This window comes from Enhydra lutris, unplaced genomic scaffold, assembly GCF_002288905.1.
Source record: "Enhydra lutris kenyoni isolate GAN:26980312 unplaced genomic scaffold, ASM228890v2 scaffoldscaffold1, whole genome shotgun sequence".
Taxonomy (NCBI): Eukaryota; Metazoa; Chordata; class Mammalia; order Carnivora; family Mustelidae; genus Enhydra; species Enhydra lutris.
The window spans coordinates 93753963-93778406 of record NW_019154085.1 but is presented as its reverse complement, the minus strand read 5'-3'; the positions used below and the strand labels follow the sequence as shown (position 1 = coordinate 93778406).

Here is a 24444-nt window from a genome sequence, read left to right as displayed (position 1 = left end):
TTTCTTTGGCCCTTAAAGAACTCTATTGTCTCTGTTAGACTACTCTAATACATCAGTTCATATAGGAACACTTGATCTGATTTGGTCTACATAGCCCTGCTAATGTAGTGAATGTGTTTAGGGCATACTTGACATACTGTTTGACTAATGGTGATTTTTTAAGTGTGGTGCCAGACTCGTGTGAGATTCAACCATGGTTTTCTCCTTTCCTTTATCCCTCAGATTCTGAAGGTGGCCATGGAGAGTGGTAGTGTGCGTACCTGAGAGGAGAACTATCAGTCTGCTTGATTTAATTTAGAAATTAAAAAAATACAAAAAGTTAATAGTCGATAGCATTTTGGAACCTTGAGTGTATGAGAGATACTGTTTTAAGCTTTCTCACAACTCTGTTATAGGTTCTCTTATTATAATAATTTTATAGATGAGTCTATGCACAAAGATTAAATAACTCCATTCATGTAATTCCCAGATGTTTGGAGTTGGAATTTGTATTCATACCATTTGATAAGAATGTCTCTGAATTACATCATATACTATAGCTATTCTTTATTCTTGATGCTTTCTTTCATTAATGCAAAATAGCTCAATATAGGCATTCATAAATCGAGTTTGCTAATTTAGTTTGCAAAATTTCAAAATATCATTGAATGTTTATCATAGTTGTCAAATTATACACTAATGTGGAAAATAATTTTCAAAACTTCTTTGGAAAAAAACACCTTACTTTTGTATACATAGAGGTTCAGATTTCGAATAACAATGCTTTTTAAAAGTATTTAAAATTCCACTTCATGTTAATCAGTGCATTGTCATCTTGGGAGGAAAAATACCTTGGGAAGATAGAAGTCCCCTAAATGGACTCCAGATTGGTTATCTAAACATGTAACTGAAATAACATTTGCATTTATCCTACTTAAGATAAAGTATATTGGTGTTTTCATTAATGGCTATAATATTTCCAACGGAAAAAACCATAGGTGATGTTGGTCTTGTATGCAATGGATTTTGTTCCTAGAATGTAGATAAAAACAAAAGCAAAAATTGCTCAAAACCAGTGAATAACCCCACCTGGCACAGAGCAGATGTACAAACTGGGAAGTATCATGTATGCATCCATTGTCATCTTAGCTAACTCCTTGGTCCTAAAACATTGGGTGGATTTGGCTTTCGGTTATTAAGAAAAAAAAAAAAAAAGATTGAGTTGTTCTTTGTGCTCAGAATAATGAAACTGGGTATATACCCCAAAGATACAGATGTAGTGAAAAGAAGGGCCATATGTACCCCAATGTTCATAGCCGCAATGGCCACGGTCGCCAAACTGTGGAAAGAGCCAAGATGCCCTTCAACAGATGAATGGATAAAGAAGATATGGTCCATATACACAATGGAATATTACTCAACCAGCAGAAAGGATGAATACCTAATTTTTACATCCAAATGGACAGGACTGGAGATTATGCTGAGTGAAATAAGTAAAGCAGATAAAGTTAATTATCATATGCTTTTACTTACTTGTGGAACATAAGGAATAACATGGAGGACATTAGGAGAAGGAAAGGAAAAGAGAAATAGGGGAAATTGGAGGGGAGACAGACCATGAGAGACTGTGGACTCAGAAACAAACTAAGGGTTTTGGAAGGGAGAAGGGCAGGGGGATGGGTGAACCTGGTGGTGGGTATTAAGGAGGGCACGTATTGCATGGAGCACTGGGTGTGATACATAATGAATCTTGGAACAATGAAAAAATAAATTTTTTGAAAAAAAGTTCAGAATATAAGAATGAGCAATTAAGTGGAGTACCTATGTATAGTTACCCTGCATTATAAAACTTTTCATATAAAGTTGATTCTTAACAATGTTGATCCTAAGCTGTGGTATGTTTATTCCTTATAACTTGGTAGATTTTAGAGTTGTCATAAAAATTATCTTAAACTGGGATTTCTTTAGGATGAACAATTCAGCAAATACCTTTTAACCTACCCTATATCCACAGGCACCATGCCAAAAATGGGTTGTCTGTGGGCAGGCTGCTGCAGAACCACCTGGGACACTTAAAGACAAAAATATATGCCTAGAATTCTGCCCCAGAGATGCTGATGCAGTAGGTCTGAGGTCATGCCATAGAATCTGCGTATTCTCCTGGATCTCCGTGGTTAGCAATGAGTTTAGAAGAGTAGTTTTCACCTGGGGTAACATTTGACAATGTCTGGAGATTTTGGTTTTCACAACTGGGAGGGTGTATGTGCTGCTGACATCTAGTAGGTAGAGGTCAAACATGCTGCTAAATGTCTTCCGGTGCACAAGAAACAAATACCTATGCAAAGTGTCCAACCTAAAATGTCTAATAGTGCCAATATGGGTCTAGAGGCTACAAAGATCCCTACAAAGTTCATAATTAGGATGAGTAAAAGATACAGAAAATACCTTGTATAAATGAATAAAAAGTCACTAGCTCAAAGAATCAAATACAGAATTTACAAAATTTCTTAAGTTCTTTACCTCAAGATTTATTGGTTGCTTTATGGTATGACTAGAGACCTTCTAGTTAAAGTTTGTGAAAGAAATTTTGAATTATCTGAAATTAATAGGATATCTATAATGGGAGTTACCTGGATAGATTATGCCTATACTTGAAAAAAATATTTAAAAATTTTCTCCTGAAATGTTAATAAGGATAACAAATATAACAAATATATGTATAATATATATAATTATATAATATATAACATAATATATATAATATATATAACAAATATAACAAAAATAACAAATTATTTTTTAAAATACTGGTAATGAAGCAAAAATAGGACTGTTTCCAGAAGTGCCATTCAAACAAAAGAAATTAAAATCAAGGAAGAATTCACATGATATTCATGGTTTTGTCCCTTTTTTGTCCTCGTTTTACTCTTACACATTCTTTCCTAGTTTTAGATCATTCCTAGAGATCAGATACTCGCAAGCTTATGTACAATAAATTACTGGAAGTTATTTTGGTTGCTGTCAGTGCAACCAAATTGAATTAATAATGAAACCAATTAAATCTTCAGATACCCCCACTGGCAACCTTAAACGTTTAATTTCTAGAGAGAAATAAGGTTAGTGGTGTTGAACACCTTTTCCAATCACAGTGATAACCAAATTTTCAGACATCGGGGGATTCTGCTATTTTGTTGAAGTACAAGCAACAGACTGATTTAATCAAAATAATAACAAAAGAATTCTTTTTTTTTTTTTTTTTTTTTTTTAAAGCGGTCTCCTGTATCTCTGATGATAACCAGTCGGCAGAAATGATGGAATGCCTCAAGCAGACAAATGGCATGCCTCCCCTTGTACAAGAATGCACAGTCCCGTGTCGAGATGACTGCACCTTCACAGTTTGGTCCAAGTTTACTCCGTGCTCCACAAATTGTGAAACAACCCGAAGTCGACGGCGACAGCTCACAGGTAGGGTATACCTTTCATTTCTTAGCTTCAGACAGGGATGCATTTCTGAACCTGCAAAAGAAAATGGAAAGTCCAAGAATACTAGAAATTATATTGGGTCTCTCCTTTTCTCAGCCCTTGGTAGACTTTAGAGTGGTCATAAAAATTATGCTTCCTGATGCTATGTATCTAATGCACCTATGCCTGGCACATAATATGTACTAAATTAATACTTGTGAAATGAATGATGTGAACCATTCTACAGCTGCGAAGTTCCTCTCTATATGGCTTTATAATCTTTACAGTGGTAAATGGCAACATAGCCACCCGCTACCTTGGAGTAGTTAATGGCAAAATTTCTGGCATGTGGTCATGCCAGGATCTTGGCAGGGTTGAAAGCAGTGACTGATGTGTAAAATTCCTCAATAGGCAGATCTAATCTAGATCATTCTCTTTTGCCATTACTTTATAAACAATTTGATATTTTAGAATTTTAGTTGTAAGATAAAAGTCAAATTATATATGTAGGTTCTGCTTTTGTGGTATATTATTTTGGCTCTGTTTACATCCATGCGATTTAATGGATATAAAAGCAATTAATAGTTGCATGAAGGTGCTGGGGCTATTTTTGCCTATAATGTACAAATAATTGATGCAGTATAGTATATTGTATTTCTTGGCTAGATAAATATCCCACAGTTTCTTTCTTTTTTTTTTTTTTTTTTAAAGATTTTATTTATTTATTTGACAGAGAGAGAGATCACAAGTAGGCAGAGAGACAGACAGAGATGAGGAGAAGCAGGCTCCCCGCTGAGCAGAGAGCCCGATGCGGGACTCGATCCCAGACCCCTGGGATCATGACCTGAGCCGAAGGCAGAGGCTCAACCCACTGAGCCACAGTTTCTTTTAGTTGTATTTGAATATGCAGAAAACTTAATTTAGGTAATAAAGACCCAAAGGAAAAATGCCAAAATAATCATTGGGATAATATAATTGTTGTTGACATTGAAGAATTAAGCACAGAAGACCATTTGTTATTACAAGAAGTTCAAGAGCTAATTCTCTCGGTTTCAAATTCCCCTTGTTTGAATGTATGGCTTACAAGATTATGTTTTAAATTTAACTCTAATGGATTTAATTAATCGATGAGAGCTTGTAATGGGGTTTCTACACATAAATCAGAAGCCCATTCATGAGTAGGTAAACTCTATAATCAAATAGAAACAACAAATATGCTGTACTTTGTGTTCTCTTCTACAAAAATCTATGAATACATAACTTTGTACAACACTGCTTGTGTTTCTAAGATGAAAAAAGTTCTAGGGAATATAACGGGGTGGAATGTGTTTGACAGGAGTAATTTCAAGTTCACCGGCAGCAGTAAAACTTGGTGTGCACGTTCATGCATAAGGCTTCAGAAGCCATCATCCTGGCAATTCTCCATCTTTGGGATAAGAATATCCTTTAGAGGGAAAACAAAGTTTTAATTACTGGCCAGTTTTCTGTTCTTGAGTGTACTAATAGTATTTTATACCTGCAAGTTGACAATGGGAATATAGAAGAACCTAAAATATTTATTGAACTAGTACAGTTTATTTTGAACTGTCAAAACTAAGTAAGCATTTGGCTTATTTAAAATACACTTTTTACATAAATATTGGAAGAACCATTGTACATTTTTCTCTAAACTCTATCCTAAGAATTACTCCTACTAAAATAAAATTACTTAGAATTTTTCTAAACCATTGGTTATGCTTTTTGCTGGGTAATTGATCTCTGTGTGTCTTCATGTCTTGGAGACACCAACTGGTCAATTTCATGAAACACATGAGATGTAGGGGGAAAAAAACCCAACAATTCTGTATCACTGAGTGTGCAGTAGGCAGTAGTGAATTGAAATTTTTTACTTAAGACATTTTTATTGTTGCGGTACTATGTTTGTATTTCAGTCTCTCACATGTAGTTTGGTGGTAAACTCAATCTCTTACATGAATGGTAGTAAAAGGTGGACTTAGACCATAAAACTGCGATTCTCTTTAATACAGACACATAAAGAAGCATGTAGACAAAAATACAAGCTACTCCATGGAATAAGGGACCATCTAGTGTTTTTCTCTTTTCCATTTTTAACATGAAACTTCAGTTCAGTTCTGGATATCTTGGGTGTTGTACCTAAACTAGATCATCACAGGTTTTGGATTGAATGGTATTTATAGCAGTTGTTTATAAGTGCTGAAAATAATCTATTGGTAGATTGGTTTAGGTTATTAATATGCGAAATAACTGGATAAATAAAACATTTAATAGTTTTATGTTATTGAAACAAAAGTTACAAATTTCCATCTCACTTAAGAGGGGGGAATGTCTTTAAATTGTATTAGGGATTGGTTTTCTTTTTCTTTTCTTTTTTTTTTTTTTTATTAAAGATTTTATTTATTTATTTGACAGAGATCACAAGTAGGCAGAGAGGCAGGCAGAGAGAGAGGAAGGGAAGCAGGCTCCCTGCCGAGCAGAGAGCCTGATGCGGGGCTTGATCCCAGGACCCTGGGATCATGACCTGAGCCGAAGGCTGAGGCTTTAACCCACTGAGCCACCCAGGTGCCCCATCTTTTTCTTTTCTTTCTTTCTTTCTTTTTTGTTATTGTTGTTTTGTTAACTTGTGTTTTAGTAGTAAACTAGTTCTTAATCCAAAAGATTAATACTGATTTTCTTTTTCTTTTACTATAATGTTATCAAAGTAGAGGACCACTAATAATTTGTTTCTTGAGAACCATTTCTGTATTAACATACTCAAATCCATCCTCAAACAGTGATGTCCTCTATTTAAGGTTATCCCAAATACAGAGAGTGCGTATATTCATACAGAATACTTGTTCTGCCAGAAACTTTTGCTTGCCTTATAGATGAATATTTTTCTTCTGTTTCTTGCTCTCTCACTTACTCCTTTTGTCTTCCTTTTTCCCCTACCCCACTTTTTAAAATCTCCTTTTCTTTTCTTTTTTTTTTTTTTTTAAAGATTTTATTTATTTATTTCTCAGAGAGTGGGAGAGCACAAGCAGGCAGAGCGGCAGGCAGAGGCAGAGAGAGAAGCAGGCTCCCCACCGAGCAAGGAGCCCGATGCGGGACTCGATCCCAGGACCCTGGGATCATGACCTGAGCCGAAGGCAGCGGCTTAACCCACTGAGCCACCCAGGCGCCCCAAAAATCTCCTTTTCTTAATGAACATTTTTCTTGACCACTTATGCATGCTATGCCTTAGGAATACTACTAGGGAATAGACATGATCCTCATTTAAGAGTTTATAGTATAATGGAAGATAGAGATTTTATTACAATTAAAACACAATATAGAATTTCTGACAAAAGCTGTTGTATTAGTGCTACATTAAATTCTTATTGCTATAACAAATTACCACAAATTTAGTGGCTTTAAAATAACACAAATTTATGATCTCCTAGTTATGTAGGTCTAAAACAAACTTCAGTTTCACAAGGCTGAAAACAAGATGTTGGTGGAACTGTATAACTTTCTGGAGGCTCTAGGGGGAAATGCATTTTTTTTTTCTTCCCCCTAGCTTCTAGAGGCTATCCATATTCCTTGGCTAATGACTCTTCTTCCATCTTGAAATTCAGTAACCTTATGTGTGACTATCTCTTAGGAAAGGTTTTCTAATTTTAAGACCTGTGATTAGGTTGTACCCACCCAGATAATCCAGAATAATCTCCTCTCAAGGCCCATTATCCCAGTCACATCTACAAAGTCCATTTTGCCGTCTAAGGTAGCATAATTACAAATTCCAAAAACTGGGGAGCGAACATACTTGGAAAGGCAGTTTGTGATAGGCAGAATAAGGACCGTACAGAAGAGTACCTTTTACATACCTGAGGTGAAGCATCTCAAGAATGGCTTTCTGGCAAGGGTAAGGTATTAGTTTGGACTTCAAGGACAAGTAGACATTAACTAGACCACGGAGGGAGGTTGGAACTTAAGATAACTTTTGGCGTAAGAAATGCAAAGGCCGGTAGGGAGAGGGTGGTTGTGTTACAGACACTGGGGAGGGTATGTGATGTGGTGAGTGCTGTGAGATGTGTAAGCCTGACGATTCAGACCTGTACCCCTGGGGCAAATAATACATTATGTTCATAAAAGTAATTAAAAAATGCAAAGGCCAGAAACCAATGAGTAATTTCCAGGAACTGAAAGATGTGCAGTATGTCTAGCTTGTAATATGCCAGAGGCAGAATGACACAACTTAGATAGGAGGCAGGTCCTAATGGTCTCGGTACTGCAGAGCCTTGATGACCATAGCAGAGGGTCTAGACTTCATTCCATGAAATATGGTAAGTGAATGAGGAGTTTTAGGTAGATAAATGATGTGATCGAATTTCCATCTTTGTGAGCTGCTTCTAGTTGCAGTGTGGGCAAAAGACGGGGAATATGAAGTACAATGGCTATAAAATACTGGAAGAAGGTGTTGTGGGGATTTAAGAGATTTGGAGATGGGCTACATATGGGTGGTATTGGTCAGAATGGAAACAAGGACTGATTCAAGAGATAGTCATTTAAAATGATAGATCTTTGTCATTAAACAGATAGATGCAGATAGTACAATAGAATTCAAGCGTGACATTTTAGATTTTGACTTGGCCTTCTTGATATAATTGGGAAATGAAGATGGAGAAAGGAAGGCCCAGGTGTGAAGAGGTTGAGTATGAATTTTGCCAAGTTGAGTTTGATAGGCCCTTTAGGTTCTAGTCTGTGGCTCAGAAGCTTGAGCTAGAAATCTAGAGATATAGAGGGTCCTTTAAACTCGTGAGTGAAGATAATGGATCAGAAAAGAAGAGAACCTAGGACAGTGCCCTGAGAAAGCCCATCAGTTAAGAGATGTAGAGAGGGGAAATAATGCAACAAACAAATGCGAACTTCCCAGAGGGATAGCGGGGGTGAGGGACAAAAAGGTAAGATACAATGGAATTTGGGAAGAGTATTTCAACAGTGATGGTGTTATCAACATTCTGAAAAATCATTGAACGATTAAGCCTGAAGGTAACGTAGAGAGACATTCCAGGGCTTCATTTGTTTTATTACTTTGTCAATAGTAAGTAGAGTGTCAAGAAATAGGTGGACTCTGAATCCAGGCTTAAATGAGTTGAGAAGAGAATAGAAATTGAAGAGATGGAGACATTTAAGAAGCACCAGAGACTTCAGTATGCTGGGTGCTGGTAGGAAGAAACCAGTCACCACACATAGACCTATCTTTCAACCAGTAAATTCTCACTGCCATAAAGACTGTGTTTCTCAAACATTTTCTCATTAAGTGCTCCTAATGGTAAAGGCAAGTGAATATATCTTCCCAGAGAGAGAGAGTGGCATGGCTGAAGTTCCAGCAACATCTTTCAGACCCTGCAGGAATCATTATTTATTATGACCGTAAGCAACATGTCAGACCATAGAGCCAGTCATCCAGGCAATAACTATAAAATTATGTATAAATTCTTTGACAATGAGATAATATCCCATGCATCAGCTTGAATCAAGCTTTTCTAAAACCCCTATAAACACTGGGAATAAGACCAATAAAGCAGCCTACTTCATATTCTTTTATAACCAGCCAAGACTCTAGCTGATGACTTATTAATGATGAAACAAAATACAATCAGATCTATTAGAAAACGTTTAGGAATCTAGTAGAAGTGTGTTGGCAGGAAAGTTGAATCAAGTTACATGCGGACTTGAAATCCCATTAAATGTGATTATCAAGTACTCAGCAATGAGAAATGATTCTGTATTCTCATTACTCAAAGACAGGATCACAGCTAAAAGCTCCATCAAAGTCAATTGGTTAAGGTAAAGTCATATTCTAGAATACTTAAGTTAAAGTCTTTCAAAGTGGAAATCATAACTTTTTCTCAGATTAAATTACCCAACATTATTTGACCATTTATTTCCTTTTATTGTGTCAGCATTTGTGAGCTGCCTGATGGCAAGGACTAAAATAAGTTCGACTTTGTCACTCTCACCCCAAGTGGTACCTAGCCTCACTCCAGGGCCATTGGATGAGATATCATTTTTTTCTTTGAATAAATAAACTGTTTCCAAAAACGCGCATCAAAATGACAGGATGTTACTATTTCCAGTGTTTTGTTGGTTTCCCTGGAAACCATTAATTTTCAGGAAAACAAAGTAATCTGTTTGTTCTTAGCAACACGTTATAGAGAAAATCATATAAACAAAAACTTTCCAGCTGTTGAGTCACTGTAGCAAACAGCTTTCAGTTTCTTTTTTTTTTCTTGCCACTATCCAATATAAACCATTTTTAAATTTTTTCCAAATTATCTTTATTATTATTTTTTGTTTGACAGAATATATGAGCGGGGGGGGGGGGCACCAGGCAGAGGGAAAGGGAGAAGCAGGCTTCCTGCTGAGTAAGGAGCCTGATGTGGGGCTTGGTCCCAGCCAAAGGCAGATGTTTAATAGACTGAGCCACCCAGGCGCCCCTCAAATTAACTTTAATTTCAGTTTCTTTGAGAATTGCTTCCATTGTCCTAGGATTTGCTTTCATGGAAAAAAAAGGGGGGGGGTTGTGGAGAAGGGCAGGGGAAGGCCATATTTTATTTGATGTTTAGTAAATAAACATTAGTAAAGTCAATAATGTGACTTTCAACAAAACAGATTGGAAATTAATATATCAATGTTTTGTTTTATTTTGTTTTTGAAACAGGGAAAAGCAGGAAGAAAGAGAAATGCCAGGACTCTGACCTGTACCCTCTCATAGAAACAGAACTGTGCCCTTGTGATATATTTATATCTCAGCCTTATGGAAACTGGTCAGATTGCATTCTTCCAGAAGGCAGAAGGGAGTCTCAACGGGGATATCGGGTACAAGGAGACAGCAAAGAATGTGGAAAAGGCCTGCGCTTTCGAGCAATAGCCTGCTTTGATAAAAACGGGAGACCTGTTGACCCCTCCCACTGCAGCAGCTCTGGTAAGGAGATGGATGAGGAGGAACATACACATATAGCCCAGGAGGTGTATCCAAGTCTAGAATTAGTAGCTTTGTTCTGTAATATTTCTTTCAGTTTTCCTTTGTTAATGACGCACTGCCTTTCATAAAATATAGGCATTTGGAATACATGTGTCCATATTTCACTGATTATTTGGAATGTGATTATTTTGGATCTTTGACTCTCCTCACTCTATACTTGACCACTGACCACTTAGTTAACTGTGGATGAGTACAGTTGCTTTACTTAATTAGAAAAGCTGTATTTAATACAAAATATATTTTGTGGTGGTCTTTGGTGCTCTGATCATACGCATAGAAAGAATCAGGCCTTGAATTTCTTCTAAGGTAGTTGACAAATTACCAATGAAAACGTTGACTTAAAATGTTTTGCAATGCACTATATAAGTATACCCAAACTAATAGAATAAAACTGTAGAAAAAAGCCATCAGGGAGAATTTTGTGAGCTATTAATCAGGGAGAAGACTGCCTTTTTTTAACCTTGGGAGAATTTGAAAGAGGGGTGAATGGAGAAAAGAATGAGACTCAATCTAGTCGGGATGAAGATTGATAGGGGATGCTGAGACTAGTGATTACAATGGAACAAACATAATGAATTCCAAACTCTAGTTTGTGACTTATTTTTTTTATAAGACTAAAATGGTAAGGAATTTTACAGAGCATATGAAAGAATTCATATTTGGCAAACTCTAGGAGGAAAAAAGATTTTGGTCTCTATCATCAAAGTATTTGTTTTAATAAGCTTTCTCAATAATAATTATGATGAGTTGAATTCATTTCTGTTATAGAAGTTGGGTAAATGACAGTTTGTCTTCATAGTCAATGGATTAACTGTTGAAGATATGCCTGTATCATCTTGTGAATGCAACCTAAGGCTTAATAACCCTTTAATTGGTGATATCATTGACTCTGCTTCCTGGGTTACTCTATAAAATTTTCTTCAGTAGCTTGACTCAGAGAAACATTATACACATCAGAAGCAAGCTGTGGACTCATTTTATGGAAGCCAAAACTGGTTGACTTTAATTTTTGGTTTTGGTTTTTATATATGTATTGGTTCATTTTCCAAAACTAGGTTTTCCTTTTTCCCATTGAAATATATTTGACTTCCAATGTGTAAATTTAAGGTTACAGTATGTCCGTTTGATTATTCATATGGTAGTGATTAGCACTATAGTGATAATTAGCATCGCTATCACATTACAGAGTTATTTCTTAGTGGTTGGAATAATTAAGTACCAGTCTTTTAACAAGTTTGATTATAATACAAAATTGGTGTGTGTATTCACTATACTGTACATCAAATCTCTAGGACTTATGTACTACTCATTATAAATTTAAACAGTTTAATAATATCTGTCCTAACCACACCTCCCCATCCCTTATCTCCTGGTAACCACCATTTTACTGTTTTTACCAATTTGACTTTAAATTCCACATATAAGTGATACCCTACAGTACATGCCTTTCTCTAACTTACCTTACTTGCTATAATGTCCTCAGGGTCTATCCATATTGTCATAAATGATAGGATATCATTTCTATGGCCAAATGTTTTACTTTTTAATATATGAGATATATTTTATCAAATATAGATCGCATCTTCTTATCCATTCATCTGTTGATGGGCACTTAGGTTGTTTCCATATTTTGGCTATTGTGAAAAATGTTGCAATGAACATGGGAGTATATATATTTCTTGGATACTCTATTTTCATTTCCTTTGGGTATATACCCAGCTGTGAGATTGCTGTATCCCATAGTAGATCGGTTAATTTTTGAGTAACTTTAATATTATTTAACATAGTGGTTGAGGGAATGTACATTACCACAACAGTGTACAAGAGTTCCCTTTTCTCCACATCCTCCTCAACACCCATTATTTCTTTTCTTAATTAAAAGCATTCTAATGGTTATGGTGTTATTTCACCGTGGTTTTGAGTTGCATTTGCCTGATTATGTTGAGCATCTTTTCCTCTATCTCTTGGCCATTTGGATGTCTTTGGGAAAATGTCTGTTTCTCTTCCTATTTCATAATTAGATTGAAAATGTTCTTTATATATTTTGGGTATTAACCTGCTATCAGATACATGGTTGGCAAAAAATTTCTCCCATTAGCTCTGTTGCCATTTCATTTTGTTGATTGTTTCCTTTGCTATGCAGAAGCTTAAGTTTGATGTAGTCCTATTTTGTTTTGTTTTGTTTTGATTGCTCTGGTGACCTATGAAAAACATTACCAAAGTCAGTGTTAAAGAGCTTCTCTACCACATTTTTTTCTAGGAGATTCCTGGTATCAGGTTTTCTATTTAAGGTTTTGATCTATTTTGAGTTAATTTTTTGAGTGCTGTAAAACAGGGGTCTAATTTCATTGTTCTGCATTGTTCTCCCAACACCATTTGAAGAGACCATTTCCCCATTAGGTGTTATTTCTTCTCTTGTCAAGTATTAGTTCACTGAAAATTCATGTTTGTTTGTTTTTTTGTTATGTATGTCACCATACAGTACATCATTAGTTTTTGATGTAGTGTTCCATGATTCATTATTTGTACATAACAAACACCCAGTGCTCCATGCAATACATGCCCTCCTTAATACCTGTCAACTGGGCTCACCCATCCCCCCACCCTCCTCCCTTTTGAACGCCTCAGTTTGTTTCCTGGAGTTCATAGTCACTAATGGTTGTCTCTGATTTCCCTCCTTCACTTTCCCCTTCCTTCTCCTAATGTCCTCCATGCTATTCTTATGTTCCACAAATAAGTGAAACCATACGATTATTGTCTCTGTTTGATTTTTCATTTAGCATAATCTCCTCCAGTTCCATCCATATTGATGCAAAATTGGGTATTCATTCTTTCTGATGGCTGAGTAATAGTCCATTGTATATATGGACTACATCTTCTTTATCCATTTGTCTGTCGAAGGATGTCTCAGCTCAAAGCAGGAAAGAATATGCAGTGGAAAAAAAAAAACAGTCTTTACAATAAATGTTGCTGGGAAAATTGGACAGCTATATACAGAACAATGAAACTCAACCATTCTCTTAAACCATTCACAAAGATAAACTCTAATAGGTGAAAGACCTGTGAGATAGGAATCCATCAAAATTCTTGAGGAAAAAATGCATGGGTTTATTCTGAGCTCTGAATTCTGTTTCATTGGTCTGTGTTTCATTTTTATGCCAATAATATTCTGTTTTTATTCCAATAACTTTGTAGTATAATTTAAAATCAAGAAATGTGACATTCCCATATTTGTTCTTCCTTAGGATTGCTTTGGCTATTTGGGGTCCTTGGTAGTTCCATTTCTCTCTTTATGTGAAGAATGACATTTGAATGTCAATTCAAATTCAATGACATTGAATGACATTGATTCTATTGATTCTATAGAAGGCTTTATGTAGCATGGATATTTTAACAAAATGCTTCAGAACCACGAACACAGGTTTTTTTTTTTTTTTCCATATGTTGTATCTATTTCAATTTTTTTCAAGTAAGTTTTATAGTTTTCATTGTACAGATCTTTTACTTGGTTAAATTTATTATTATTTATTGTTTTGGTGCTGTGGTAAATGGGATAGTTTTATATTTCAGATGCTTCATAATTAGTGTATAGTAACATAAATGATTTCTGTATGTTGAATTTTTTTTTTATATCTTGGAATTTTACTGAAATTACTTAACTTCAATAGTTTTTTGGCTGAGTCTTTGATATTTTCTATACACAAATTATCAACTGCAAATAGTGACAATTTTACTTTCTTTCTGATTTGGATGCCATTTTTTTGTTTAATTTCTTCAGTTAGGACTTCTTGTACTGTATCAAATAAGAGAGGTGAGAGTGGGCAATTTTGTCTTTTTCCTGTTCTTAAAAGGAAACCTTTCAGTTTTTCTTGAGGAAACTATATTCTTCTGCTAGATGGAATGTTTTATATATGTCAAGTCTATTTGGTTTAAAATACAGTTCAATTATAGCATTTACTTGTTTTTTTTGTTGTTGTTGTTTTTGTTTTTGTTTTTCCTGTTCAGGTGATCTATCCATTACTGACAGTGTGGTGTTGAACGCCCCTACTGTTTTTATATAATTGTCTATTTCTCTCTTCACATTTGTTAGTATTTACTTAATACATTTAGGGGCTCTGATAATGGATGTATATGCATTTATGAATGTTACATTTTGATATGTTGACTCCTTTATTAAATAATCTTGGTTTCTTATTTTTTGTTTTTGTTTTTGCTTTTTGGCCTGGAGTCTATTTTTTCAAAGTATTGCTATTCTTACTTTATTTTGGTTTCTACTTGCATGAGATATATTCTTCTGTTCCTTCAAAATTTGAGTGTATGAGTGTCTTTGAAGATGACACGAGTCTCCCGTACGTATCATATGATTGTCTTGTTTTTCTATCCAGCCATTCTGTGCCTTTTGATTGGTGAATTCAACCCATTTATACTTATAGTGATTATTGATATGTAAGGACTTACCACTGCCATTTTATTATTTGCCTTCTTGTTGTGTATCTCGAGGGTATTTTTCCTTTTTCTGCCTACCCTTGTAAATTGATACTTTTCCACAGTGATATACTCTGTCTCCCCCTTTTTTATTTTGATCAATCTACTCCAGATTTTTGCTTGGCAGTTAAAAAGAAGCTTACTTAAAACTTCTCACAGATAATACTGTCCATTTTGTGTTGATAACTAATCTCCATTTGCCTGTAGATTCTCTACTTTTCACCCCTCCTTTGTATATATCTGATGTCACAGTTTACCTCTTTTATGATTTATGCCTTTATACTCTTCAACAAATTATAGTCACTATGATGATTTTTAATATTTTTAAACTTTTATACTGTAGTTCAGTGGTTAAGACACATTCTAGGGTGCCTGGGTGGCTCAGTTGGTTAAGCGACTGCCTTCAGCTCAGGTCATGATCCTGGAGTCCTGGGATCAAGTCCCGCATCAGGCTCCCAGCTCCACGGGGAGTCTGCTTCTCCCTCTGACCTTCTCCTCGCTCATGTTCTCTCTCACTGTCTCTCTCTCTCTCTCTCAAATAAATAAATAAAATAAAAAAAAATTAAAAAGAAAGACACATTCTAGCAGAGTTTGCTTTCTATTTTTCAACTTTATCAAACTGTTCTGCACTTTGATATGTTTTCCTCTCTCTGATTAGTGTCTTTTCATGTTTTTGTATTCTTTGGGTAAATATTCTAGTAGTAGGATTGCCAGATTGTAGGGTAGTTCTATTTTTAACTTTTTGAGGAACCTCAGTATGGTTTCCAGAGTGGCTGTGTCAGTTTGCATTCCCACCAATAGCAAGAGGGGTTCCCCTCTCTCCACATCCTTGCCAACACCTGTTTCTTCTGTTGTTCATGTTAGCCATTCTGACAGGTATGAGATGATAACTCATAGTTTTGATTTGTATTTTTCTGATGGTGAGTGGTGTTGAGCATCTTTGCATGTATCTTTTAGCCATCTGGATGTCTATTCATGTCTTTGGCCCATTTTTTAATTGGATTATTTTTTGGATGCTGTGTTTTAGAAGTTCTTTATATTTTGGATACTAACTCTTTATCAGAGATGTCATTTGCAAATATCTTCTCCCATTCTGAAGGTGGCTTTTAGTTGTGTTATTTCCTTAACAGTGCAGAAGCTTTTTACCTTGATGAAGTCCCAGTAGTTTATTTTTGCTTTTGTTTCCCCTGTATCAGGAGACATGGCTAGAAAGAAGTTTCTATGGCCAATGTCAAAGAAATTACTGTCTGTGTTCTCCTCTAGGCTTTTATTGTTTCAGGTCTCACATTTAGGTCTTTAATCCATTTTGAATTTTTTTGTGTATGGTGTAAGATCATGGTCCAGTTTCATTCTTTTCTTTTTAATTTTTTTATTTAATTTCTTTTCAGTGTAACAGAATTCATTGTTTGTGCACCACACCCAGTGCTCCATGCAATGCGTGCCCTCCATAATACCCACCACCAGGATCTCCCAACCTCCCACCCCCTGCCCCTTCATAACCCTCAGATTGTTTTTCAGAATCCATACTCTCTCATGGTTCATCTCCGCCTCCAATTTCCCTCAACTCCCTTCTTCTCTCCATCTCCCCATGTCTTCCGTGTTATTTCTTATGCTCCACAAATAAGTGAAACCATATGATAATTGACTCTCTGCTTGACTTATTTCACTCAGCATTATCTCTTGCAGTCTTGTCCACGTTGATAGAAAAGTTGGGTATTCATGGTCCAGTTTCATTCTTATGCATTTTGCTGTTTAGTTTCCCAACACTGTTTGTGGAAGAACTGTCATTTTTCCCATTAGATATTTTTCCTGCTTTATTTAAGGTTAACTGACCATATAGCAGTGGGTTCATTTCTGAGTTTTCTATTCTGCTCCACGATTTATGTGTCTATTTTGTGCCAGTACCATTCTGTCTTGATGACTACAGCTTTGTAATATAACTTGAAGTCTGGAATTGTGATACCTCTAGATTTGCTTTTCTTTTTTAAGGTTGCTTTGGCTATTCAGGGGTCTTTTGCGGTTCCATACAAATTTTAGGATTGTTTATTCTAGCTCTGGAAAATGCTGGTGGTATTTTGATAGGGACTGCATTAAATGTGTAGATTGATTTGGGGTAGTATAGATATTTTAACAATATCTGTTTTACCAATGCATGAGCATAGAACGCCATCCCATTTCCTGGTGTCATCTTCCATTTCTTTCATGTGTTCTGCAATTTTCAGAGTACAGGTCTTTCACCTCTTTGGTTAGGTTTATTCCTATGTATCTCATTGTTCTGGTATAACTATACATGGGATTGGTTACTTAGTTTCTCTGCCTTATCAGTGTAGAAATGAAACCGATTTCTGTACATTGACTTTTGTATCCTGCAACTTCACTGAATCTGTGTCCATCTAGCAGTGTTTTGGTGGAGTCTTTCAGGTTTTCTATATAGAGTATCATGTCATCAGCAAACAGTGAAAGTTTGACTCTTCCTTGACAATTTGGATGCCTTTTATTTCTTTTTGTTGTCTGATGGCTGTAGCTAGGAGTTCCAGTACTATGTTAAATAAGCGGTGAGAGTGCACATCCCTGTTTTGTTCCTAACTGTAGAAGAAAAGCTCTATTTTTCCCCATTGAGGATGTTGTAGCTGTGGAGTTTTCATATATTGCCTTTATTATGTTGAAGTATGTTCCCTCTAAACCTGCACTATTTGAGGTTTTTTTTTTTTTTTTTTTTAATCATGAACGGATATTGTAGAAAAAGCCTCTGACAAAGTACATCTATTGAACTGTTTGGTTACTTTTGTTTTTTTGTTGTTTTTGTTTTTTTTTATTTGGTTACTTTTCGATGTACGTGTTAACTAGAAATCTGGATCCTGTGGTGGAATATGCCAAGACACTTCTATTCTGTGCAGATGTCTAATTAGTTATAAAAGGGGGAGTAAAGAAAGGAATGACTCCTATTGTCATGAAACTGAGGTCACCGACCTATTGATTTAGTCATTCATGTGATCAAAACCTGTATATTGAACACCAGCTATGTACCTGGTCTTTTATGATTTGGGTACACATTTAAGGGGAAGTAGAATACTTGTGAACTTTATTGTCTAGTGGGGGATAAGAATAAAAGGAATTTCAGGTCTTTATTAGCTCTTTGGATGCTAAGTATAAAATCTTTAAGTAAACTTTAGGGAAGTCCTTGCTGAAGTGACAAAAATTTGAAGTACAAGAAAAAAGTAGGAGAAGGAAGCCACCACATAAAAAGTACATATGAGACCATTTCAGGAAGTGGAATAAGCATGTTCTAAGGAGTAAAGGAGTAAAATATGAAAGTTCTGCCAGCAAAACAAAGGAAGCTCTGTGGTTTACTATAGGGAGTGAGAGAATTCTGTGAAATGAGGTTGAACAAGTAGGCAGAATCTTGGGGGACAAAGCAAGGAGTATGGATCTAATTTAATACAATCCTATGTGAAAAGAAAGGGAGGTAATATAATTCAAGCTTTAAAAAATATTTTTATTGACATACAAGAGGTTAGTTTGAGGCATACAGCATAATGATTCAGTATTTATATATATGGCAAAATTGGAGCAATTAAGTCTAACATCGATTAACATACATAGTTACAATTGTGATATTTTAAGACTTGGAACTTTCTAATGTACAAAACAGTCAATAATCTATTGTATATTACATCCCCATGACTTACTTAGACCCGGAAGTTTGTACCTTTTTACCTGTTTTGCCCACTCCCAATTCCCTACCTCTGACCACCACCAGTCTGTTTCCTATGTCTATGAATTGAGTTGTGTGTGTGTGTTCATCACTGGTGGTGGTAGTCCCCCTGCCACACACACATATAAGTGAGCTCATACAGTATTTGTCCTTCTCTCTGTCTTACTTCACTTAGTATAATGCCCTCATGGTCCATCTGTGTTGTCATAAATAGCAAGATTTTTTTTTCTTACTATGCTGGGTGATACTCTGTTGTACCTTTCCATTGTGTTTTATTTATCAACTGTCAGTGGATACTTCTGTTGCTTTGCTATTAGAAATAAGTCTCCAGTGAACATGAGGGCACACATATCTTTTGAAGTTAGTGTTTTCTTTTTTTTTCCCAGATAAATACTGGAAGTGGAATTGCTGAGTCATTGATAGTTCTATTTTTAATTTCCTGAGGACAATTTATACTGTTTTCAATAATGCCTGAACCAATTTACATTCTCACCAACAGTGCACAAGTATTCTTTCTCCACATCCTTGCCAATACTTGTTATTTCTTGTCTTTTTGATAATAGCCATTCTAAGAGATGCGAGGTGATTTCTTGTTGTGGCTACAATTTGCATCTAGATGATGAGTGATGTTGAGTATCTTTTCATGTATTTTTTGGCCATCTATCTGTCTGAAAGTCTATTTAGATCTTCTGCCCACTTCCTAATTAGGGTTTTTGGATTTTTTTTAAATTTAATTTTATTTTTTTTTTTCAGTGTTCCAAAATTTTCAGTGTTCCAAAATATATGCACCACACCCAGTGCACCATGCAATACGTGCCCCCCTTAATACCCAACACCAGGCTCACCCAACCCCCCATCCTCCTCCCCTCTAAAACCCTCAGTTTGTTTCTCAGAGTCCACAGCCTCTTATGGTTTGTCTCCCCCTCCAATTTCCCCCAGCTCATTTCTCTCCATCACCCAAGGTCCTCTGTGTTATATCTTATGTTCCACAAGTAAGTGAAACTGTATGATAATTGACTCTCTCTCTCCTTGACTTATTTCACTTAGCATAATCTCTTACAGTCCTGTCCATGTTGATAAAAAAAAAAAGTTGGGTATTCATCCTTTCTGATGGAGGCGTAATACTCCATTGTACATATGGACCATATCTTCTTTATCCATTTTTCTGTTGAAGAGCATCTTGGCTCTTTCCACAGTTGGGTGATTGTGGCCATTGCTGCTATGAACATTGGGGTACAGATGGCCCTTCTTTTCACTACATCTGTATCTTTGGGGTAAATACCCAGTAGTGCAATTGTAGGGTCATAGGGTAGCTCTTTTTTTAATTTCTTAAGGAATCTCCACAGTTTTCCAAAGTGGCTGCACCAACTTCCATTCTTCTCCTTTCTCTCTCTCTGTGTGTGTGTGTGTGTGTGTGTGTGTGTGTGTGTGTGTGTGTGTTTTGGGGGTTCTTTGTTTTTTACTGAGTTGTATGAATTCTTTATTTTCGTTATTAACCTCCTATCCGATATGACTTGCAAATACTTTCTCCCATTCTATAGGTTCCTTCCATTTTGTTGATCATTTCCTTTGCTTTGCAGAAGTCTTTTTAGTTTGATGTAGTCCCCGTAGTTTATTTTTGCTTCTATTGCTTTTGCTTCTTGTGTCAAATCCAAAAAGATTATTGCAAAGACTGACTTATAGAAACTTATCACCTATTTTCTTCTAGGAGTTTTATGTTTCCAGGTATTACCTATTAAAGTCTTTATTCCATTTTGAGTTAATTTTTGTGTAGCTATAAAATAGTGGTCCAGTTTTATTCTTTTCATGTGGCTGTCCAGTTTTCCAACAGTATTTATTACAGACTATACTTCCCCCATAGTATATTCTTGGTTTCCTTTGTCATAAATTAACTGTATAGGTGCCGGTTTATTTCTGGGCTACCTATTCTGTTAAATTGATAGATGAGTCTGCTTCTAATGCCAAGATCATAGTACTGTGATTAGTTTTGTAGTATAGTTTGACATTAAGCATGATATCTCCGGCTTTGCTCTTTCTCAAAATTACTTTGGCTATTTGGGGTGTTTGTGGTTCTATAGAAATTTTAGGACTTCTTTTTTATTTCTTTGAAAAATGCCATTGGAATTTTGGTAAGGATTGCAATAAATATGTGGATTCTTTTGATTAGTATGGACATGGTAATATCAATTCTGGTCCATTAGCACAAAATATCTTTCCATTTATTCTTCAATTTCCTTTATCAGTGTTTTACAGTTTTCAGTTTATAGGTCTTTCATCCCCTTGGTTAAATTCCTAGGTTTTGATTCTTTTGATGTAATTATAAATGAAATTGTTTTTCTTTCTGGTAGTTCAATATTAGTGTGTATATATACAGAAATGCAACTGATCATAGATCTGTATATTGAATTTCTGTATCCTGCAAGTTCACCGGAGTTATTAGTTCTTAACAATTTTTTGTGTTGAGTCTTTAGAGCATTCTATACATAAAATCCTGCATCTGCAAATAGAGTTTTCTTTCTAATTTGAATACCTTTTATTTCTTGCTTATTATCTCTGGCTAGGAATTCTAATACTATGTTGAATAAAAGTAGTAGGAGTGAGCATCCTGTCTTGTTACTGATCTTTGAACAATTTCCAGCTTTTTATCATTAGGAATGATGGTAGCAATAAGCTTGTCATGTACGGCATATATTATGTTAAGGTGCATTCTCTCTACACACACACTGTTGAGAGTTTTGATCCTCAATGGATGTTGTATTCTGTCAAATGTTTTATTTATTTTTTTGCATCTATTGAGATGATCATATGCTTTTTATCTTTGGCTTTGTTAATATGGTGTATTACATTGATTATGTGGATATTAAGCCATCCTGACATTCCTGGAATAAGTGTGACTTAATCATGGTGTAGGATCCTTTTACTCAATTGTTGAATTCAGTTTGCTAATATTTTGAGGATGTTTTGCATCTATGATTATGAGATATATTAGCTTGTTTTTTAAATGTGTTGCCCTTACCTGGTTTTAATATCCGGTAATGCTGGCCTTGTAAAATGAGTTTGGAAGTTTTCCCTCCTTTTCTGTATTTTTGAAAGAATTAGAGAAGCATTGGTATTCTTTTTTTTTTTTTTTTTTTTTATGTTGGATAGAATTCACCAGTGAGGGTTCCTGGGTGGTTCAGTTGGTTAAGCAACTGCCTTCAGCTCAGGTCATGATTCCGGAGTCCTGAGATTGAGTCCCGCATCGGGCTCCCAGCTCCATGGGGAGTCTGCTTCTTCCTCTGATCTTCTCTCTCATGCTCTCTTTCACTCTCTCTCAAATAAATTAATTAATAAATAAAAAAAAAAGAATTCACCAATAAAATCATCTGGTCCTGAACTTTTGTTTGCTGGGAGGTTTTTGATAACTGATTCAATTTCCTTACCAGTAACTGGTCTGTTCAGACTTTCTACTTCTTTGTGATTCAGTGTTGGTAGTTTGTGTGTTTCTAGAAATTTATTCATTTCTTATATATTGTCCAATTTGTTGGCGTATAAATGTTCAGAGTAGTCTCTTAAGATCCCTTGTATTTCTTTGATACCAGTTGTTTCCCCTTCCATTTCTTATTTTGAGTCCCATCTTTTTCTTGGTGAGTGTAGTTAAAGGTTTGTTAATTTTGTTTATCTTTCCAAAGAACTGGCTCTAGGTTTCATTAATCTTTTCTATTTTGAGTCTCTATTTCATTTGTCTGCTCTGGTCTTTGTTATATCATTCCCTTTAACTTTGGACTTCACTGGCTCTTTTTCTGATTTCTTGGGTTGTAACATTAGGTTATTAGGTTTTTTGTGTTCCTTGAAATAGGCATTGGCCACTATGAACTTTCCTCTTAAAACTGCTTGAGCTGCATCTCTTCAGTTTTGCTGAAGGTATTTCCATTTTCATTGAATCAAAGCATTTTTTTTATTTTTCTTTATTCCTTCTTTGACCTGCTAGTTTTTCAGTAGCATGTACTCTAATTTTCACGTATTTGTCAATTTTCCAGTTTTCTTCTTGTAACTTGTAATTTTATATTGTGTTTAGAAAAATGCTTGATGTGATTTCAGTATTCTATTAGTAAAACTTTTTTTGTGGCCTAACATAGGATTTATCCTGGAGAATATTCTATGTGCACTTGAAGAAAAATGTGTATTGTGTTGCTTTTAGATGCAATGTTCTGTATATGTCTATAAAGTCTGTTTTGTCTAAGAAGTCTAATGCCAATATTTCTTTACTGATTTTCTGCCTGGATTCCTGGATTTTAAAGTATAGTATTAAAATTTTTTATTAGTGTATTGCTGGATAATTTTCCCCTTATATCGAAGTTTTTGTTGATATATCTAGGTGCTACCTTGTTCTACAATTTATATCCTCCTGCTGTATTGACCCTTTTATCATTTTAGGACATTCTTTTTTCCTTGAAATCACTTTTTCTTTTAAAAAAATATTTTAAAAATCTATACCATGTACAGATTGACTTCAAAGGGGCAAGGGTGCATTGGAGATGATTGCAATAGTCATGGTATAAGACGTGATTTTAGCTTAAAAGAGGAAGATAGCAATAAAGAAATAAGAGAAAAGGTAGTCTTTAAATAAAATTTTAAGATAAAGTTGGCAAATTTATTGTAAATGCCAGTCATCTCTTTTTTATATCTCACTGATCAGTAATTTTTCATGTCTTTTTAATTTAGAAAGTTATTTCAGTTAAAAAAAAAAAGTACATCCTTGAGAAAGAAGAGATGTAACTGAATTTATAGAGCAACAGCAAAAGCTATGAGAGAATCTAAGATTTTTACGAACTGAAAATAGTGCTTTGATCAAGATTTACCATAGACACATAGCCTTTATATTTGTGTTAAGATAATTTAAGTATATCTTTGAAAAGATTTTTAAAAAGAGTAAGTGGCAATACTTCATTTTGTCACCTCTAGGAAAGAGACACACCCCATCTATCAAGGCAGGGTGGTGAGAGTGAACTTAACAGCACCAGTAAAAACATTGGTTTGGTTTGGTTTTGTATTGTAATCTGAGTTCACTCATTATGAAAAATTCTAACTTCATGTATAAGAAGGCACAGATCAGTAACCTGAATCTGGCTGTCCTAATACGAACAGTGAAGACTTTGCCCTTTTAAGCTCTTACATGGATTTGTCTTTCATATGCCTCTTGAAGACCTAAACAGAATTCTCCAGAATTATACCATAAATTTCTTCATGAGGCTAATTATTATTCCTCATGCTGAGGTTTCCTGTGTGGACCCTCGTAAATAGAGCCATGGTAAATAGAGCCATGGGCAATACAATCTAGTAAATTCTCAATTCTCTATTCTTATAGATCCCATGGATGATTCAGACCACAGATAATCTCAGCCAAGTCTGTTTGACTTTGGGAACAGCACTATGGGGACTAATAGTAAAACTGGATTTTATTTTTTAAAAAATAAGGAATTTCTCTTTATGTCTGTCAGTAGTTGTTCCTGTTGAGTCCCATCATGGTTTAATCCCAAAGTATGTAATGTATTTCCTAAGTGTGGGACAACAGGCCAGAGGTTGACTAGTTCTTAGACTAGATTAACTAGTTCTTAGAACAAAAGAGCATGTGCCAAAAGTAATATAGTTGAGATGAGTTATTTCCAACTATGTTTCTTATCCCACTGATAATTTGTCTAAGAACAGGGCACAAAAGCATACAGGGCTTTGTTTTCTCTATTGCACGGCCTTTACCCTTCCCTTCAGTGAGTTCTCTGAGAGAAGTTAGAGAAAG

At 35.4% G+C, this 24444-nt stretch overlaps 1 protein-coding gene across 1 annotated transcript in view; it reads left to right on the top strand.

Moving 5' to 3' along the window:
• LOC111145030 (thrombospondin type 1 domain containing 7B) overlaps nucleotides 1-24444 on the top strand; it is a 724800-nt gene that overhangs the window by 484824 nt on the left and 215532 nt on the right. The window contains exons 12-13 of the mRNA XM_022499648.1: nucleotides 3250-3444; nucleotides 10145-10408. Of these exons, the coding sequence (XP_022355356.1) occupies nucleotides 3250-3444; nucleotides 10145-10408 (459 nt within the window). The remainder of the gene's footprint in view (nucleotides 1-3249; nucleotides 3445-10144; nucleotides 10409-24444) is intronic.